Source organism: Theobroma umbraticum, unplaced genomic scaffold (assembly GCF_002168275.2).
Source record: "Theobroma umbraticum cultivar Fairchild unplaced genomic scaffold, ASM216827v3 scaffold_20.0, whole genome shotgun sequence".
NCBI lineage: Eukaryota > Viridiplantae > Streptophyta > Magnoliopsida > Malvales > Malvaceae > Theobroma > Theobroma umbraticum.
In genome coordinates, this window is record NW_018397266.1 from 992,025 (window position 1) to 1,011,891 (window position 19,867).

Below are 19,867 nucleotides of genomic sequence, written 5' to 3' on the forward strand. Positions count from 1 at the left end.
GTCTCACATTCATTTTTTCTGCTGTCAGGCTTTCCAAAGGGACTCCCCCCTTGCAGTTGATCTGTCAACGGCTATCCTTCAACTCTCCGAAAATGGTGATCTCCAGAAAATCCATAACAAGTGGTTGACACACAGCGAGTGCACTATGCAAATCAATCAAGTCGACGAAAACAAACTCTCCCTAAGTAGCTTTTGGGGCCTGTTCCTCATCTGTGGCATTGCGTGCATCTTGGCTCTCACTGCCTTCTGCTGCAATATCATTACTCAGTACCGCAAATTCACCCCAGAAGGCGAGGAAGCGGAGGCCGAGGAGATTGAACCTGCAAGGTCATCCAGGCGCTCCATCGGCTCAGGCAGCTTTAAGCAAATAATGGATTTTGTAGATAGGAAAGAAACAGAGATTAAGGAGATGCTGAAGCGAAAGAATAGTAATGAGAGCAAACAACAGTCCATTCATGGCTCGGATGGACAGGCAAGTTCACCAGCATAAGGAGAAACATTTTGTTTGGTCTGTTGGGGTCTCCTCTATAGGAAATTCATGCATGCAACATATCTGCTCCATTGCTTTGAAGTGAAAACATAGGTGGCTAGGTTTTTTCCCTTTTTTTTTTCCCCATTTTCATACCCTTTTTTTTTTTTGTAGGAAATAGCAAAATGAGAAATTATTGGCTAGCTCTAAACCAATTTGTATTATACTACAATGTAACTTAGCCAAAAAATAATGTAATCCACATTTCACTCTCAAGGAAGGGAGCTTTCAAAATGTAGATAGTTTCGTTATTAGAATTGGCTTAATGTTTGAAAAAAATCATTGAATTATTTTTAACAAATTTAAATAAAAATTTATTTTTATTACTTTCAATTAACTTTTGGTATTTTAATTTGGGTTAAATAAGCTTTTATAATTAATGGTTGACTTATTATCATTAGTTAAAATATTATTTATTATTTTATTTATACATAAAATTGACATGAAAGGTAAAAAATGATATAATTATATTAACATATCACGTTATTATTTATTATAATATGTCAATATGTTATATGAGCATCATGTGACCTATAATGATAAATGGCATTTTAACTAATAATAGTTAATCAAATATTAATCATAAAAACTTATTTAATTTAAAATTAAAATATAAAGATATGATTAAACTTAATAAAAAATTTTATTTATATTTTTCTAAATAATTTAAAAAGCCTTTGAAGTATTATACTTTTAGAATTCAACTTTTCATTTTGTCTAATTAAGATGTAACTCTTTTGGATTTTATCCACTCAAAAAATAAATTGATAACAAAAGTTAACAAATAAAGTTAATTGGATTAACGAAAATAATTTTTGATAAATATATATAAATATTTTATTTTTATTAATATTAATTTTTATATTTTATTATCAAATGTTTAAATTGATAAAATAAAAAAATTACATTTTAATTTGATAGAGATCATAAGTTAAATTAATCCTGTTGAGTTAGATGGCAAACAAAAAATGAGAATATTTTTTAAGAAATGTAAACGGGTAAGGTACCCACTATTTTTGAGATATTTGCACTTAAAACTGTTTAAATATTAAAATATCCAAATTATATAAAAACTCAAATAAAATAAAAAAATATTATCAAACACCGAATTCTATTAGAATAGCACTACTGATTAATTATTTAAATATGTTAATTACGTGATTATTTAAAGTAAATTTTTAGTATTCTATCAATATGATAATTCGAACTCGAAATTCGAAATCCAAATAAAAAATATTTTACATTAATTCATATATAATTAACTAATATTTAAAAACTATTCCACAATTAAAATCAATATAAATACAACATAAAAATAATACAAGTGTAATATCAAACATCATATTTAACTTTGAACATACAACAACATGAAAACATCATAAATTTCATTTGAATTCTTCTTTTTCCTCAATATCAATTGTGAAAAGTTCATTTCAAACTGAAAATCTTGTACAAATTAAAATGATGAAAAATTATGTAACAAAAACTATAATAAATATTTTTATAAAAAGAATATAAAAAATAATTAATATATTATTTATCTTCCATTTCATTCCTCAAGTTCGGGTGCATATTAATACATTCTAAGTTTTTAGATGATGCCTACTTGGATGTGTACTCACTACTCTCCCAAACTAACAAAACAATAATATGTTATTAAGTTGGTATCATAGTTTAAATAATATAAATTAATTTTACATTTATTAGCTTACAAGTTCAATTAATATAAATTAATTTTATATTTATTAATTTACAAGTTCAATTAATATAAAAATTTTATATATTTAAATTTACATCATAAGTAATATAAATTAATTTTATATTTGTTAATTTATAAATTCAATTAATATAAAAATTTTATAAATAATATAACTATAATTAGATTCCATACGAATTTCGGATATCGAAAACTTAAATTAAATATAATCAGGTTTGGATTTAAGGTATCCGAATTTTACCTAAAATTTATATCTGAATTCATCCTGTAACCGATTATGAAATATTGAAACTTTTTTTTATCAGATCAAATACTCACGGATACTCGATTATTAACTATCATTTATATCCTTACATTATTTTACCGTTAAGAGTTTCTTTTTCAACGTTTTTGACCGTTTTGGGCCATTATGTTGTCTTGTCTTCTGGACAAGAAATCTTCCGGGCCATTTGTGTCTCCCTAGTTGGTAAAATCGGTTGGACTTTTCAAAGGAAACAAAACGAAATTGGCCCATCTTCTGTACTTTCTGGAACTCATTCAAGGACTTTATTCTTTTATTTTTTGTCTTTTTTTTTTCTTTTAGGTGGAAATAATGCTGCGAGTGTGAGTTTTTTTAAAGTAAAAATTAGTAAAAGATAGGTATAATATTTAAAAAGTTTTTGAATTATTTAAATTTTTTATTTTTATTATATTTTATTAAAATATTATATTTTTATTTTAAATCCAATAAATTTTTATAATTAAAAATTAATGAATTATTTTAATAAAAATGTTATTTATTATTTATGTTGTATGATATTAACATTATATTATGAATAGGGATGTGATATATTAATATAATATAATAATATGATTATATATCATTTTTACTTTTCAAGTAAATATAAAAAAATAAGAGTTAATCAATATTTAATGATAAATATTTATTTAATTTAAAATAAAAATATAAAAATTTAATTAAATTTAATAAAAAATAAAAATTTATTTAAATTTTTTTTAAAACATTTCAAAAAGATATTAAGATGAGAAGAGAAAAATAGAAATTAATTATTACAAATTTCAAAATAAATAATGGATAACTATTGAATTTTATATACTTATAAGAAAATAGTAATTAATATTTATATATATCCATTAAAGCGATATTTATAAAAAATAAATTAATATATTACTTATAATAATAATAATAATAATGCAAATCATCAGTTTAACAAACCTTTATTTAAAGGTTCTTTAATGACATCACAGTTGAAAAAGTGGATTTCATTGAAAAGTATGAATTTTTGTCTTTTGTGTAATGATTGTTAAGTTTATTCAATCAAAATTCGAGCCACGCGTCAAATGTCTGGGACAACTGTCCATCCGGTTCGGCAAGAGCACATAGGCCCACGGGGAGTGTCGCGGTCAAGCGAATCTGCAAGATATATTCCACGTTAGCCCGTTGAGAGCAAAGTTTTGTGGTAAACAGGTATTTCATATAATAAAAGATAATATATTGTTTTTGTGAAAAAAAAAATTATTAATTTTTAATCATTTGTAAAAGACAAACACCCAACGAGTCATAAAATAACAAATTCATGAATTCTCTAAACGCAGAATTATATGAAACCAAATTATCATCAAAATAAAAACCAATATTAATCAAATGATTTGATATTATATTTCTTTTTCTATAGATGTGAAAAATCTACACAAACCATTCACCTTTCAACATTCAACGAATAGCTTCAATTAAATCAAAATTAGCAGAAGGATGGGTTAAGGTCTCAAATATTGTCTAAGCAACCATTTTATTATCAACCTGTAGCCAAACCTTATGAGAGCCTCTGTCTCAGGCCAACTGAAGCGCTCCACATGTCCCCCAAAGTTCAATTTTGTAGGACGAATAAGTACCCAACTTGTTGACAAATCCGCCTCTCCAATAACCACAATGGTTTTTTATGGTGTCACCAGCAGAAGCCAATTCTGTATTTTGCCTACAAGCCCTATTTGTATTTAAGGTCACCCCTTCAGAAGTAAGGCATTGTCATCCTATCAGTGTCTCCTCCTTATATGGCTTACTTTCAGCAGTCAATTGGGTCACATTACAGATCATGTTCAACATACCTTCGTTAAATTTCAACTTGCTGCTAATTGGAGTTTGCTTGCCATGAAAAACCTTCAGATTACGCCATTTCCATATATACAAGCAAACAACACCAAGCCAAGTTTGCCCCGGCATCTCATCAACTTTGAGCTTGGGCTTTTTCAAATTAAATAGCTATCATTTTACTAAAGGGCAGTCGAAGAATTACCCTAAAGCTGGTTGAGGTAATATTTTCCTCCAAACTTCTGATGCTTGTGGGCAGTCACGAAGCAAATGTAAGAGCGATTCCTCCCCCTCACTACATAAAGGAAAGGATGATGAGAGAGCCATGTGCCTCCTCAAGCGTTCCGCATTTGTTAGCACTCTTCCATGCATGCATTGAACTAAGAACATCTGGATTCTTTGTGGTTTGAACCATTTCCAAACACTCTCCCATTTACAACTTGGTTGACCGTAATAACTTGGTTTCCTATGTCACAGCATATCATACATTGAACCCACTGTAAAATTGCTTGAGATTGAGTAGGCCCAATGGGGCAAATCTGGTTTGAAATGCAACATGGGAGGCATGGTAGTTATGAGTTTAGTCACTAACTCACCTGGTAAAACTACAGCAAGCTTTGCCATAGTCCAACTTTTATCAGTTGATGGAAATTCCCTTATGTAACACTGTTCATCTGTAATGTTGTGAGAGGAAGGCACTAAATCCTTAAGAGCAGCATTTTCTAACCAAATAGCCTTCCAAAACCAAACTCGCAAACCATCACCTAGAGCCCATCGAATATTGTGTATGAAGGTAGGCCATACTTTACTCAACGAATGCCATAGGGAAGAAACACCAGAATTTGATATTGAGTTAGGTCTTCTATCCATATTGAAACTGTATTTTCCATGTAAGATTCTAACCCATAACACACGAGGTCGAGTAACCATCTGCCACAGTAATTTTATCTTGAAGCTTTATTCATTAGATGAAGTTTTCTCACTCCCAACCCACGTTTCTTCTTTTGGTCTACGCACTATATTCCATTTGATTAAATGCACCTTTAGATTGTTATGATCACCGGCCCAAAGAAAATTTCTACAAAGTCGTTCTATTCTATTACAAAACTTAATTGGAATTGTTGTCGTCTGCATCACATAATAAAGAATTATGGATAACATTGACTTCACCAAAGTAAGACTCCTCCCAAAAGACAGCAATGCTTCTTTCCACCCACTAAGTTTGCTACGAATTTTATCCTCCAAATACTTAAAGGTAGTAACTCCTTTCTTTCTTGTAAACAAGGGAACTCCAAGGTATTTGCCCATATTTTAAACATTCTATAAACCTGAACAAGCTTGGAGGTCCTCAATAAAATTCAAGGAGACATTATTTGAATAATAGAAAATAGATTTCGATTCGCTAACCTTTTCACTAAAACAGTTACATAAATCATCCAAAACTCTTCTGATAATTTCCATTTGTGAGACAAAAGCCTCCGCAAAGCAAATATGGTCATCAGCAAAAAAACAAGTGGGACAAAGGTGGGCATCGTAAACCAAGTTTGATTGGTTTCCATAAGCTTTGTTTTACAGCCTTGTTGATTTCGTGCGACAATCTTTCAATACATAGTACAAAAAGTATGAGGAAAATCGATCGCCTTGCCTTACTCTTCTAGAAGAAGAAAACACTTCTGATGGAGAACCGTTCCATGGGATTTGAGCTTTGGTGCATTCGCAGCTTCGAACCAGAATACTGATAATCACATCTAGAATTCCTGCATTTATTAGGGTGTCATGAACAAACTCCCATCGTAGCCTATCAAATGCTTTCTCTAAATCAATTTTCAACATCATCCAACCCACCTTGCCTTTCTTCTTACGGAACAAATGTAATATTTCTTGAGCTACAATAATATTATCAATAATTAACCTCTCTGGTATAAAACTAACTTGCATGTCTAAAATCAAAGCTAGCATCACTATTTTTAACCAATTTGTTATTACCTTCATTAATATTTTAAAAATTACAAGTAATAAGCTAATAGGTTAGTATTGAGAGATAAACTCTAAAAAAAATACCTTACGAATTAAGATAATTGAGGACCGACATAGATCATCCCCAATCCGTTCACCTCAAAAAATATCCTACGCATACCATACTATGCTTTGTCCCACCACATTCATTGATTCTGGAAAATTATGACATTCATACCATCAATCCCCAGAGCTTTTAACAATTGCATCTCGAATAGCGCATCATGAACCTTTTTTTCACATACCAGCTTAACCAAGCAATTATAATCATCTTGAGATAGACAACGAAATTGACCTTTAAGTGAATATATTGGTAGATACTCCCCATCTTTAGAATATAAATTTTTATAAAAATCAATAGCATGATTCTTAATTGCATCTTGCCCATCAAGCCAGTTACCATTCCCATCCTTGAGTTAAATTATCTTCGCCTTATTCCTTCTTTGAATCACTCTAAGATGAAAATATTTGATGTTTTTATCCTCAAAATTGAGCCAGTTTGCTTTAGCTTTCTGCTTCCAAAATATTTCTTCTTGTTGTAGCACCAACTCATAATCCTTCCTCAACTTCAGCTCCAAGTTACTTAGATAATTTGAAGGACTAATCTCTAGTGCTTTTTCTATGACCGTAATACTTTTTTTATAATTATTTTAAAATATAATATAAAATAATAAAATAAATATTCAATTTAAAATTAAACAACAATATTATTAATATCATACCAATGTGACAATTTTTTTTTTATCAAAGCTCTTTACATACTAAGACTTCAGTTAGAGACAAGCCCTAAAAATACATCTTGGTTGTCCAATGCACATAATAATAATTTTTTTATTAGTATTATTTTCATATTAAGAATTTATTTCAAATTTAAATATAAGATATTCAAACTTTATATTATCAGAACAAAAACTTATAAATATAAATCCAACCCGTTGACATCCCCAACTCCCCTTTGTTGTTGGGTCGGAATCAATTAATTTTGAATTAATTCTCAATTGGTCACTTTTGAAGGAGAGAACAACAGGATTCCACGTCGGTTGGGAAGAAATGATTATCCATCATTAGAGTCATTTTCACATTTATAATATCTTTAACAGTTATTACCGAACATGTCGACCGACCACCCCGTTTTAAAGGACAATAATTTCGTCGTTGGTTTCCATTTAAAAAACATAACCGAAAGCTATTTATTATTTTCCAAGGCAACGTGTCAGATGCTGATTCCACTCGTCGAATTACGTGTCAGACCTCAATTCCTCAAGTGATATGGTGATGGAATTGAACCCTACCAATTTATAATTCCTAACTACAGTTTATGTCTCATTTAACGTGAATTTAATTTAATTTTGTGTTGATTTATTTATTAATTTTTTTTACATATGTATTATGTTATATTTCTTGAAAAAATTAAATTATAATTACGGCCAATTTAGTGCTTTTTTTTCACATTATTATATATAATTAATTTTTTAAAATTTTCACATGATTTTTTTATTATAATAAAATGATCATTCTTCTTGGACTTTGGATAATAATATTTAATATTTAGCTTTCTTAATCATGTTTTTGCTTACAAAGCTACAAAGATTCTAACTTATCATAATCATATTCATATGACATTTAATTCGAATTCATGTGCATATCAATAATATTTAATGAATGGTTGTCACATTTTCACCTCATATATACTTTCTTTTTCTAGTTGGTATAATCAGTTTTTACGTGATTTAAAGAAACATGGTGTAAGAAAATTTGAGATTTTTATTAAGCGATTTCAAGTTTGAAAGCGTGTAATTTTGAACTATATGATGAAAGATAGTCTTATTTTATTATATAACTCTCATTTCTTTTATTTTAAAATTTGAATTTAAAATTTTTTAAATTGAAATATTGAATTTTAATTATCGCATGCAATGCGTTACCGAAACAAGATAAATTATCTTTTGTTTTGTTATGATGTAATTTAAGATCCAAATTGATACGAAGAAAAAGAAAAATCAATGTTTTACATTTAAGTAGGCAAGTATGTTAAAATTTCATTGAAAAAAGGTTAGATATCTCGTAATGCATGTCATAATTACTGAAATAAATAGTAGTACAACATTATTAGCATAAATTGTAGATATAATGTTTTAGCTAATAGAGGCTACTACTTTACTTATGAATGATATGTAGAGCATTTGTCTTCTCCATATGATTAGATATATTTTTCTCAAAAAAAAAAGTTTTGAACTATTTATGAAAATTTAAATAAATTTTTAATTTTTTATTATGTTTAATTAAATTTTTATGTTTGATCAAATAAGTTTTTATGATTAATAATTAACTAATTATCATTAATCAAAACATATATTATCATTTTATGTCTATGTGCTGTTAAGGTAGCATTGATATGGAGTGTAAAAAATACAATATATTCATGTAATCATTTTATATCTTCATCTCTTATGACATGTCAACATGCCACGTGAATATAATGCTAACAAGTGATATTTTGATTAAATCAACTTTATTTGATTAAAAATTTAAATATAAAAATTTATTTAATTTAAAATAAATATACAAACGTATAATAAAAATATAAGAATTTATTTGATTTTTTTAAAATATTATGCCTAATTACTTGGGGTTTACTTACGTAACCAATTGATTTGATTCAATTATTGGAGGGAGGGGCACGTCAAATTTACCTTTTCTGGGCAAATAATTGATTCAATGTAGGCAAGTGACCATAGAAATTAGGAGAATTGCAGTTGCACCCCACGTTTGAAGGACAAGTGTTCTCTTTTTATTCATATAAAAAACGTGTTCTGTCTGTTTAGTCACGGCATGGACTCCAGTTCAATACCTTCACCAAACTGGCCAAATCTAATCTAATCAATTTAGAGCTAACAAAGCATTTGCTTTTGCTAATGGAGAGGATAAATCACAGTTTTAATATTATTTTTAATGATTTGTGAGCTCAAATTTACACTATTTGTATGTTATAAGAAGAGATTATGATGTAATTAACCTTTGGATTAAAAGGGCCATTATCATCTATGTTTTTGTTGGTTAAATGATTAAGATAATCCATTGTTAGAGATAAAGGGCGAAAGATTACAATAGAATTTGGTGAGAAAGAAAATGTGAAGTTCCCAAAATAACCCTAATGTGAATGCAAATGGAAGCAGAACCCAGCCGGCAATTTGGACTAATACGCAAAATTATTGTCCATAATACCGGTCAACTGTCCCGTTAAAGTAGTCACATTCGTAGCTAACAAGTCTCTTCGTAAGTTGTAACAGAAAGGTAGAGCATGTTCCAAAAATATCCTAAAGGTTTTGAAATATGAGAGCAAGTGTTTGCCAGGCTTTTCTTCCATGGCCAAATCTACAACACAGCAATCTGTTTGAGGCCATCAAGTGAGAGACCATGACCCAGATTTGCCCCAAAATGGTTAAACTCAAACTCAGACTCAGAGTCCACCGTCGCCTTTTGACTCTGCGACGCTGCATTCGTTGCTTCTGGGATAGAATTCTCATGTGTTCCCTGGGGAAGCCTATTAGGTATCGAATGTTACCACGTGCAGCCAACGCCAGCGCCACCACTACCACCACCGCTGTGCCTTCGCAGTCTTCTGCCTCCGTTGACGGCAGTTTTTCAGCGTCGAGGGACGTGACGCTTCCCGCGTGTCACCATAACCACCATGATAGTAAGGATTCAGATTTAGTTCCATTGAAGATCAGTCTCTTGGGTGATTCTCAAATTGGAAAGACTAGTTTTCTGGTCAGTGTCATTAGCTTAACTTCCTAATCTTGTTTAAGTATTACTGGTTTTGTTCTATTGAAATATCAATGCATCTTGTCATGGTCTTAAAGGTGAAATACATTGGGGATGAGAAAGATGAAAAGGGAGCCATTCAAGAGAAAGGGTTGAATTTGATGGATAAAACTTTTTTTGTAAGAGGAGCAAGAATATCTTACAGTATCTGGGATGTTGATGGTATGCCATTTTTCTTTCTCTCTGCTTTTAAAAAATTCTTCAGGTTTTCACTTTTGTTGCTTATAGGACACCCAACAACTTGTTCATTTAATTATAAATGCAGGAGGTCAGAAATCCAAGGATCACATTCCCCTGGCTTGCAAAGACTCTGTAGCAATTCTGTTCATGTTTGACCTAACAAGCCGGTGTACTTTAAACAGGTATGATCATACATTATACAGTCCAATATCTCCATTTCAATTAACAATGAAAAAGAATTGCTGTATTGCCTTGATCTCTGAAATCTGGGTAGGATTCTAAATTGAAGGAGTATTTATTCTCTGGTTGCAGTGTCATAAGCTGGTATCAACAAGCCAGGAAATGGAATCAGGTATTCACTTTTTTACTTTTATCATACCATTGTTGAAATCCAGAGTAGCTTTCATTCCTTTGTTCCAGGTTTCTGCTTCTATTTTAAGAATTATATAAGTATTTATGTAACTAGATGTCTATAAAATGTCTCCTAATTATGCAAAGCTTTGATTATGCAGACAGCAATACCGATTTTGATAGGAACCAAATTTGATGATTTCATCCAACTTCCCATAGATTTGCAGTGGACAATCGCTAGTCAGGTAAATTGCTGGTCCAAGACAAATTTTCTTTTCCATAGTTTAATTGCCATCCTTGAAGCCCCGTATCACTTCAAACTGGTCTAAAAACAATTCGCACTCCTGGTATCTTGTGTTATTGCTTCATGATCAAATCTATGAATTTCGAGATGTAAATATAAAGGGGAGACTTGGAGAACAACCAAGTCAATGTTTGAGAGTTAAAACATGGAGGACCTATGAAGTAAATCAGGGGACAAACAGGGAAACATAACTGGAGAAAAGGGCTTTTGGCTAATTGATTACAGGGAGGCCTACGAGCCACCCGCATTATGGAGATTGTGATCTCTCACCCGTCACCAATTTTCTGATCTTCATTTTTAACCACTCAACAATCCCAACAGATGAAAGATTCTTTCTCTTCCTCCTGCAGTTGGAAGCTGTTTAGAACCGTCTATTGTTGCTGCTTGCATTGCACAACCAAAATTGAATAGTTGAACTTCAATATTGTGTTTCTCATTGCACTAAAAATTTGCTTCTTATTTATGGCAGGCAAGAGCATATGCAAAGGCCCTGAACGCGACGCTGTTCTTTTCAAGTGCTACATACAACATCAATGTAAACAAGATCTTCAAATTCATCACAGCGAAACTCTTTGACCTGCCTTGGACAGTTGAGCGCAATCTCACCATCGGAGAACCCATCATTGATTTCTAAACTTGCTGTTGTAAAATAGACAGACTGCCTTAATTCCAAGAGGTTGATCCTCAGGCAACCGGTCACCAGAGTTAATGTTTCTCATTTGACCTGGTGATGATTCGAGTTGTTTCACTGAGCACTGCCGGAGAGCCCGCAATGACAACAGTTCAGTTGTTCAACAGTTGTAGGAAAAGTGAGAAAACAAAAATGAAATGCTGCATGATAGCTTTGCATATTTCTTTTCAGCTCAGCCGCTATTCACTGATTGAGCAAAGACCTTGCATCCATGGAAGTACCCACATTAATCATGCTTACCATAGGCATTTCTAAATAAAAGTGACCTGCAAAAACTAGAAGCGTAGCTTAGAAGGGGAAAGGATTAAACTAGGTAAAGAACTTGGAATCATAGACGAATGTGCTAGAAAAAACTCTTAAAACCAACCAGGGTCTTGTAACTACTGTTATCTAGCTCTACTCTGACACTGTGCATTTTTCTCACGATTAGAGTCAATATCTGACAGCTAAGTCCAACTTTACGGCAAAATAGTTGCCCACGGAATTTGGTGAGCCAGAAGTCATAAGTCAAAAGGCACATCAATCATCTCTTTGATGGGATGAAACGAACGTCATATGACTGGTTCGGAGATGATGGAATTTGGCAGGCCTATTACTAGCAGTGGATCATTGGATAAGTAACAGGAGAACAGGAATAGAGTAAAAGAAAGGGTAAACAACGGATAAGAAAACTGTAAGAGAAGAAGTATATCACAGAGGCACTGTCATTCAGCCAAAAAGCCAATTGTTAACGAATGCATAATATAAGTCGTACTACTGGATGAGTTTCACCTCTCTCACTCCAGGGGGTTCCACTGCTGACAGTGATAGGTGTACTTCTTTGCTTGTTCTTCCCTGCATGATCACAGTGCACATAGCTACGAATCTACAAATGCAATGCACGATTGGGAGATAAATATGTGAAACTGCCGTCCTAAGGGTTGGGTTCATGCCCAACCATATCTAAAAGCAAATCTTCTGCATTCTAATATCAAGGCCCATATATAAATTATGGTTTTTTCACAAACTCCTCCCTATCCATTCTCCAATGGCTTCTTCTAATATTTATATGTATAATTTAACTTCAAGCAGAAGCTTATCTTATGTTTTCCTTAGGTTGCAATAACACATTGATGTGGTACACATTAATGTGACAATCTAAGAAACCCAATTACCCAAAAAAAAGGAAGGGGAAACCAACAACCATATGATAAGTTATTATTCAAAGCATTTGTATGTATTAAAACAAAATCAAAAAGTAAAATATTTCATTTTTGAATTAAAATGTAACACAATATTAAAAAAATTCATACTTTTTTTAAAAAAAATTATATATGGAGATAAAAATTTATAATTTCAATAAAATAACTCTTCTCTATTGCAAAATAAATCAGTGAAATAAGCTAATTAATAAAGAAACAAATAATTCAACAAAATTTAAAATAAAATTAGATCAAAATTACGTACCATAAGACTTATACTTCGTTCTTACCATCAAGAGATGGCATGGTGGAAGAAAATGGCAGTTTTGTAAATAAGAGAAGTTGACGAGGATAAAACCTTGGCATCAGCTTTAATATTTTTATTATTTAATTTAAAAGTATAGAAATTATCGGGGGGTAAATTTAAAGCAGCGTCGACCATTTCAATCCTTGTCAGAAGTTTCAGAAAATTAGATCCAACTCCCCTCTCTCATTCCCTGCTCGAGAATCCAAATTGAAAGGAATGGGAATTCTGTGCAAGGTTGTTGACGCGCTGCTATTGGTAGTGTTCGTGGTGATATTGTTGGCGGGGCCTTTAATCGACGCCCAGATGGTTTTGCCGGAGAGCAGCTTCCCGGACGTGCTCATCCGTCTGAAGCAATTCTACGCCAACGAGTACCAAGATTATTTGATGGTGGAGAAGCCCCATTTCTTCGTTGCCCTTGTCTGGTTGGAGCTTGTTTTCCAGTGGCCTCTCGTCGTGCTTAACATTTATGGGATTTTGGCATCCAAGCCTTGGTTCAACACCACTTGCCTCATCTATGGTGCCTCTGTTATTACAGCCATGGTAAATAAAAAAAAACAAAATTACTCCCACCCTTGTTTGGAATTTTAAATTTAATTTTTTTTTGTTCTTTCAATGATGGGAGTCTAAATTTTAATGCTTGGGTAGTATTTATCACACATTATTAGCTCTTTATTGATGACAGTGCTTTGAACCATGGTAAATTTTAACATTAAATTCAATTAGAGGATCTTAGTTTTGAATTCTTAGATGGAACTATGGAAGATTTTGATCGTTTGATTAATGAGTGATCAAGTTTTGTGCATAATAAATTTTACTATTTTTAATGTTCACATATTATTGTTCTATTCATTAGAGTATATTTACCAATTGAATTTGACTTTCAAATTTAATTATTTTTAACACAAAACTTTACAAACATAATTTAAAAAAAAATTACTTAAAGTGTTGTTGGTTTAAGGTATCCTTATGAAATTTCTGATTAGTACTTTGAATGTTCCTATTGATGGATAAATATTTAATAAACCACTTTTTTAGTAGTTGCAATAAATTGAAATTTGATATGGAACTGAAACTTGTTACATCAGGATAGTGGACTTGTTTATTAAGTATAGTTGATTGAGATATTTTTATGAAATATTGATTTGTAATATGAATGGTAGATAGATTATGATTTTAGTTATAATTATTAAGTCGACATACATATTGTGTATCAAAATTTTATATTTAAGTATTGAGTATCATCAGATGTGGTAAAAAAATTTAAAGTTAATTGTAAGTAACATGTACACCTATAAAATAAAAAAATAAAAAAAATTTATATTTGTTAATAGAATTGAGGATGATATGGTATAAATTGCTGCTTTGTGCATTTCTCATTTATCATTATTCATTCATTAAACGGCCCCGATTCCCAAATCCAATCCCAAGGTATAATCAAACAAAAACAAAACGGCTTTTAATTTAAATGTTGTGGGTTTTCCATTTTCAAGAAAAGGGTTTTCCCTACTTTGCCTTACAACTTCTTAATTAGCAGATAACATGAACCGGATGTGGCTTGAAACCGACTATTGGCTAACACCTCTTTGTCACTCTTTATTCTGAGTTTCTGGCTTTCAAATATTCTATCCATCTTGCCCAATAATCATAACCTTTTTTACTCTGTTACCTTGGTGTAAAATTCAGGCTGCTTTACTAGGGGAGCTGCTGGGATCTCAGAAAGCATCAGATAAATTGTTGATGATGTACACCCCTTTCATGGGAGTTGGTGTTTTAGCCTTGTTGCGAGGGCTGGTTCCACAATCTGGCAGGGCTTCTTCAAGCATCGGCAAAAGACCTGCACTGGCGAGGAAAAAGAGAGCTTGAGTTGAGGATACGAAAGCATCTTCTCGATTTTTTGTAATCGTTTCTTCTCATATTTAGAATGTTTGTGTTTCATCTGTATGATTATTGCCTGATTACGAGTGCTAATGCATTGGAGAGTGCTGTCTTTTGAGGCAGTTTCCATACAGTTGTTTTTGTTCATAACTTATAAGCCATTTCTGTCCAAGGTGGAAATGAAATTCCATCTGATTGCTCTTTGATTGTCAATTGCATCATTGAGTTTAGCTACATTTACTCATAAGAGAAGATCTAGTCAATTAGAAGGCTGCATCTTTCATTACACTATACAGTTTGTTCTTTTACCTTTGTAGATTACGTATGCACATTTGGAAATCTAAGTAGGATCAATTATGGATTCTTTCAATAGGTAAGTTTGTTCTAATGGTATCTGATAGGCGGTAATCTCAAATGTATGACTTCTAATCCTCTATCAGACAGGGACAGAACCGCAAAATCAATTCAAACTATTCTTTAATACAACTAACTTACGGAAAGTAATAAATTATTTGGCAGGATTCGGCTGCATTTACTGATATAATAATTTAGTCACAGGGAAGACTGCATATCCTCTTCGGCTGCATTTACTGATATAATAATTTAGTCACAGGAAAGACTGCATATCCTCTCCGCCAACAAATCCAGAACTTAGATCCAATCTCGTTTTCCCTTCCCATCTCTTCCTCTCTTCTCTTTGTTGAAAACTCAAAACAACGACAATGGGAGCTCTACGCAAGGTGGTGGACGCGATTCTATTGCTAATGTTGGTGCTAATCTCGGTGGTGGCTCCCTTGCTTGACTCGCAGTCTGTTTTACCAGAGCATATGCCCAGACCTGCTGGTTCGTTTGAATAAGTGGTATGCAGGCGAGTACCAAGACATTTTCCTGCTGGAGAAGCCCCATTTTTTCAAGGCCCTGCTCTGGCTGGAGCTTGTTTTCCAGTGGCCTCTCGCTGTGCTTAACGTTTATGGGATGTTGGCCTCCAAGCCTTGGTTCAACAGCACCTGCCTTATCTTCGGTGCCTCTCTTGTTACGTCCATGGTAAACAAAAAGAACTCCTCTCTTTACATTTCTCTCAATAGTTTTTAATTCTAATTAGATTCATCAAAAGTTTTACTAATTACTTACTCTCTCATTGAATGATGCTAACCCAAAAGAGGCAACTCTAAGAATAACAATCGGGCCTAATGAGTTTGGGTTTGGATCGGTTTATTTAGATCTATTCATTTCGGTTTCAAATTGTTTAATTTCAAAGTTATTGAATTGTTTAAATCAATGTTGATTGAGTTAAGTTCAGATCAATTATGATATTAATTTGTAATTTGTTTATTATATCATTTAACTAAATTGAATTTAAGATAAAAATATATAGATCCTCGATTTAAGTTTTGAATTGTTCTAGATTTGATTAAAGTGAATTAAATTTGAATTGTTTCACATGTGTATCGTTTCAAGTTTGAGTTATTTGAGTTTAGAGGATCTTGTGAATTATTTAACTTGGTGTAATGTGTATTATTTCGATTTGAATCTTTGAGTTAATGACTTATAAGAACAATCCTAACTAAATTTCGGATGGATCGTTCAAATTGGATCAATTATTGCAACTTGGTAATAAGTTTTTAACTTCAAATATATCTCTCTTTATATATATGTATATACCGGTGAAGCTAAGATGGTGATGAAGGGACAGTCACCCTTCAATTTTTAATTTTTTTTATTATTATATTTATAACTTGAGATATATAATATGATTACATTTATTATTACTCTTTAACTACTTTTCTTGTAAAATCTTAAACCCGTCACGGTATATATTAATATATATCAATCTTGATTTAAAATCATGGTAACTGAAATGCATTTCTCTAACTCTTGCACTTGGTAACTGTGTTAAATTCCAGGCTGCTATATTAGGGGAGTTGCTGGGATCCCCCAAGGCATCAGATAAACTGTTGATGGTTTACTCCCCTTTCATGGGATTTGGTATTTTAGCCATGCTGCGAGGGCTGGTTCCACACTCCGGCAAGGCTGCTCCAACCACTGGCAAAGGACCAGCACTGGCTAGGAAAAAGAGGGCTTGAGCTAGCAAACAGAACTAGCTCTTCTTCAAAGTTGGTTATTCTTTCTTGTCATATTTACAACATAATCGGTTTCTTTTGTATGATTATTGCCCGATTATAAGTGCTTCTATCTGGCTAATGGAGAAATGAAACTTGGACTTCCTTTTTCTCACGAAAATTAATCTTTCAAACCAAAAAGCTACAAGAACATACTTTTGTATTATGCTCTGCAATATTCAAGATAGTTTTACTATTATATTATGTAATCTTTAAAATTTATATACCATGGAAATTATGCATAGAGTTTAGATATGTCAAATGTCATAAACGATTGGCAATGAAATCGAACAAATGTTTAAAAATGATAAAAAGGGGATTTCATAAAAAAAAACTATTATTAATTAATTTCAAATGATAAAGTAATTCCATTGTTCTATTTTTTCTTCATTTAAATATATTTTTTAAAAAGAGTAAACGAGAATAATTACTTATTTTGATCCGCATAAGAATGGAAATCATTTGGATACATGTAAAAATAACTACAATTATCTATTATTCATATACATTTTAAAAGAATCAAATCACTTAATAAATGGGTTGACAAAATTTAATATGTCACGTAAAAATACTCTTCATATGCTACCTCGTAATATCTATAAAAGACTGTCACTCGTCCTCGTAAAATGAGTAAACATTTTTTTAATACTTAATAATAAAGCTTACCTTCTTCAAAAAAATAGTAGAATTGAAAAGATAATAGAAAGTACAACATAACAACCTCTTTCCAATTTTTTTTTTACTTTAAAGAACAAAAATATAAAATTTAATTCCAATAAGAGAAAGAAACAAACTTAAAATTATTTATAAATATTCTCGGCATGTTCCCCATGGTTGTTGGGTTCAAGAATTACGGCCACCAAACAATTCGAGCAGCAAGGTTCATTAGTCAAGATTATGCAATCATTTATCCCATCCAAATCTTTTTTTTTTTATCATCGAAATCTTTCATTCTGATAACTTTTCAATATCTAAATAAATTCAAAATGATTGCCCTTAATCATTATAATTAAAAATTACAATTGAACTTAATTGAAGTCTTTTAACTGATTTTGGGATTAAAACCAAATTCATCACAATCGAAATTTTTATCAGAATTTTCATACGTGTTTGATATTATATTTATAATTAAATTTACAATTAGAATCAAGCGTTAGTCAGCATCTAGGCCGCCAGTCCAAGAGATCCAAGTTGACTATTGTTTCATTTTGATTTTACGCCGCCGGCGAATAAGGAAAATGAAATCATCTGAAGTTTCAACACTCCCTTTTTCTAACTCGGCTGCACTTCCTAATAGTATAATTTGGTCACAAGGAAGACTGCATCTCCTCCATCAGCAATTCAGAAAATTAGATCAAAATCTCATTTCCCATTCCCCAATTCCCATCCTATCTTCTCGCCCTCTCTCTGTAGGGAACTCTGCACCAAAAACAAAAATGATCAGAGCTCTATGCAAGGTGGTTGACTTGGTTCTGCTGCTAACATTCTTGACAATCTCGGTGGTGGCTCCGTTCTTGGACGCCCAGATTTTTCTGCCGCAGTGGGTGTTCCCAGACGTGCTCATTCGTTTCCATAAATGGTACACGATCGAGCACCAGGATTATTTGCTAATGGAGAAGCCTCATTTTTTCACGGCACTTATGAAACTGGAGCTTGTTTTCCAATTTCCCCTCGCTCTGGTTAACATTTATGGGCTGTTGGCCTCCAAGCCTTGGTTCAACACCACTTGCCTCATCTTCGGTGCCTCTCTTATGACACACATGGTAAATGATAATAGCACCTTTGTCTTATTAGCTTTGATGCTGTTAATTGATGATGCTTTTTACGTTTAATGCTTGAAATATCCATCTTTGTCTTACATTGGGGTCACTGAGATGCGTTTACATCTTCAAATGGCTCTACTCTTACCTTTGTTAACTTTGTGTCAAATTCAGACTGCTATACTGGGGGAGATGGTAGGATCCCAGAAGGCATCAGATAAACTGATAATGATGTACTCCCCTTTTTGGGGACTTGGTATTTTAGCCTTACTGCGAGGGCTGCTTTCACAGTGCGGAAAGGCTTCTTCAGTCGTCGGCAACGGACCTGGGCTGGTTAGGAAAAAGAGGGTCTGAGTCAATGTCTCTGATACCATGTTAAAAGCAGGGTTTGTATGCGGCCAAATCAAGCTAAATAAGGACAAAAATCAAAGTACAATAAACACAGAGGTTCACAAAGATAGAAGAATCTGTATTTGTAATTCTTTCTTGCCATGTTTAGAAAGTTTTATCTCAAAATGTATGATTGCCTGGTTATGAGTGCTAATGAAATGGCGGCAGGTAGTTTCCATAAATTGGTTGATTGATCTTTCATTATGAATCGCAAGATTGATTTGGAAATCCCCTGCAAAAATACACGACCGAAAAAATCATTTTCCGGGTTCTGAATGAGGGATGTGAGATGCAAAACTTCTGTCCATGCATGTTGGATGTTCAATTGTTAATAATAGAAAGTCTTCCTGCAAGGAACGAATCCATGGTTTGATGTAGGTAGGAAGCGACTGGTTTGTATTGTAAAAATCTTCTGGGCTGTTTCACAGACGAGAAACAGTCGAAAGAGAAGTTCAAAGAGTTTGGATTTGTAATATGAAGGACTCATGACTTGTGCCCAAATCTTTGGTAAAGAGCTAAAAACCATCACAGA

General features: G+C 32.3%; 5 protein-coding genes across 5 annotated transcripts in view; all 5 read left to right on the plus strand.

Moving 5' to 3' along the window:
• LOC110423003 (glutamate receptor 3.4-like) overlaps positions 1 to 786 on the plus strand; it is a 5,853-nt gene extending 5,067 nt beyond the window's left edge. Inside the window, exon 7 of the mRNA XM_021437082.2 lies at positions 29 to 786. Within this exon, the coding sequence (XP_021292757.1) occupies positions 29 to 490 (462 nt within the window). The 3' untranslated portion in view covers positions 491 to 786. The remainder of the gene's footprint in view (positions 1 to 28) is intronic.
• Positions 787 to 9,602: 8,816 nt separating this feature from the next.
• On the plus strand, positions 9,603 to 11,877 carry SGP2 (Ras-related small GTP-binding family protein). Its single transcript, XM_021437262.2, has 6 exons — positions 9,603 to 10,122; positions 10,215 to 10,338; positions 10,442 to 10,538; positions 10,669 to 10,708; positions 10,869 to 10,952; positions 11,481 to 11,877. The coding sequence occupies exons 1-6, from the start codon at positions 9,769 to 9,771 to the stop codon at positions 11,643 to 11,645; spliced, it is 864 nt and encodes a 287-aa protein (XP_021292937.1). The 5' UTR covers positions 9,603 to 9,768; the 3' UTR covers positions 11,646 to 11,877.
• Positions 11,878 to 13,272: 1,395 nt separating this feature from the next.
• On the plus strand, positions 13,273 to 15,269 carry LOC110423124 (uncharacterized). Its single transcript, XM_021437263.2, has 2 exons — positions 13,273 to 13,730; positions 14,874 to 15,269. The coding sequence occupies exons 1-2, from the start codon at positions 13,407 to 13,409 to the stop codon at positions 15,051 to 15,053; spliced, it is 504 nt and encodes a 167-aa protein (XP_021292938.1). The 5' UTR covers positions 13,273 to 13,406; the 3' UTR covers positions 15,054 to 15,269.
• A 134-nt stretch (positions 15,270 to 15,403) lies between these two features.
• Positions 15,404 to 17,302, plus strand: LOC110423125 (uncharacterized). The gene is given in 3 exon segments (XM_021437264.2): positions 15,404 to 15,892; positions 15,894 to 16,109; positions 16,970 to 17,302. Coding segments are annotated over 3 exon segments (501 nt in total). The 5' UTR covers positions 15,404 to 15,787; the 3' UTR covers positions 17,150 to 17,302.
• A 1,185-nt stretch (positions 17,303 to 18,487) lies between these two features.
• LOC110423347 (uncharacterized) lies at positions 18,488 to 19,517 on the plus strand. The gene is made up of 2 exons (XM_021437559.2): positions 18,488 to 18,948; positions 19,120 to 19,517. Exons 1-2 carry the CDS (start codon positions 18,622 to 18,624, stop codon positions 19,297 to 19,299), a joined length of 507 nt encoding a protein of 168 aa, XP_021293234.1. The 5' UTR covers positions 18,488 to 18,621; the 3' UTR covers positions 19,300 to 19,517.
• Positions 19,518 to 19,867: the final 350 nt, after the last annotated feature.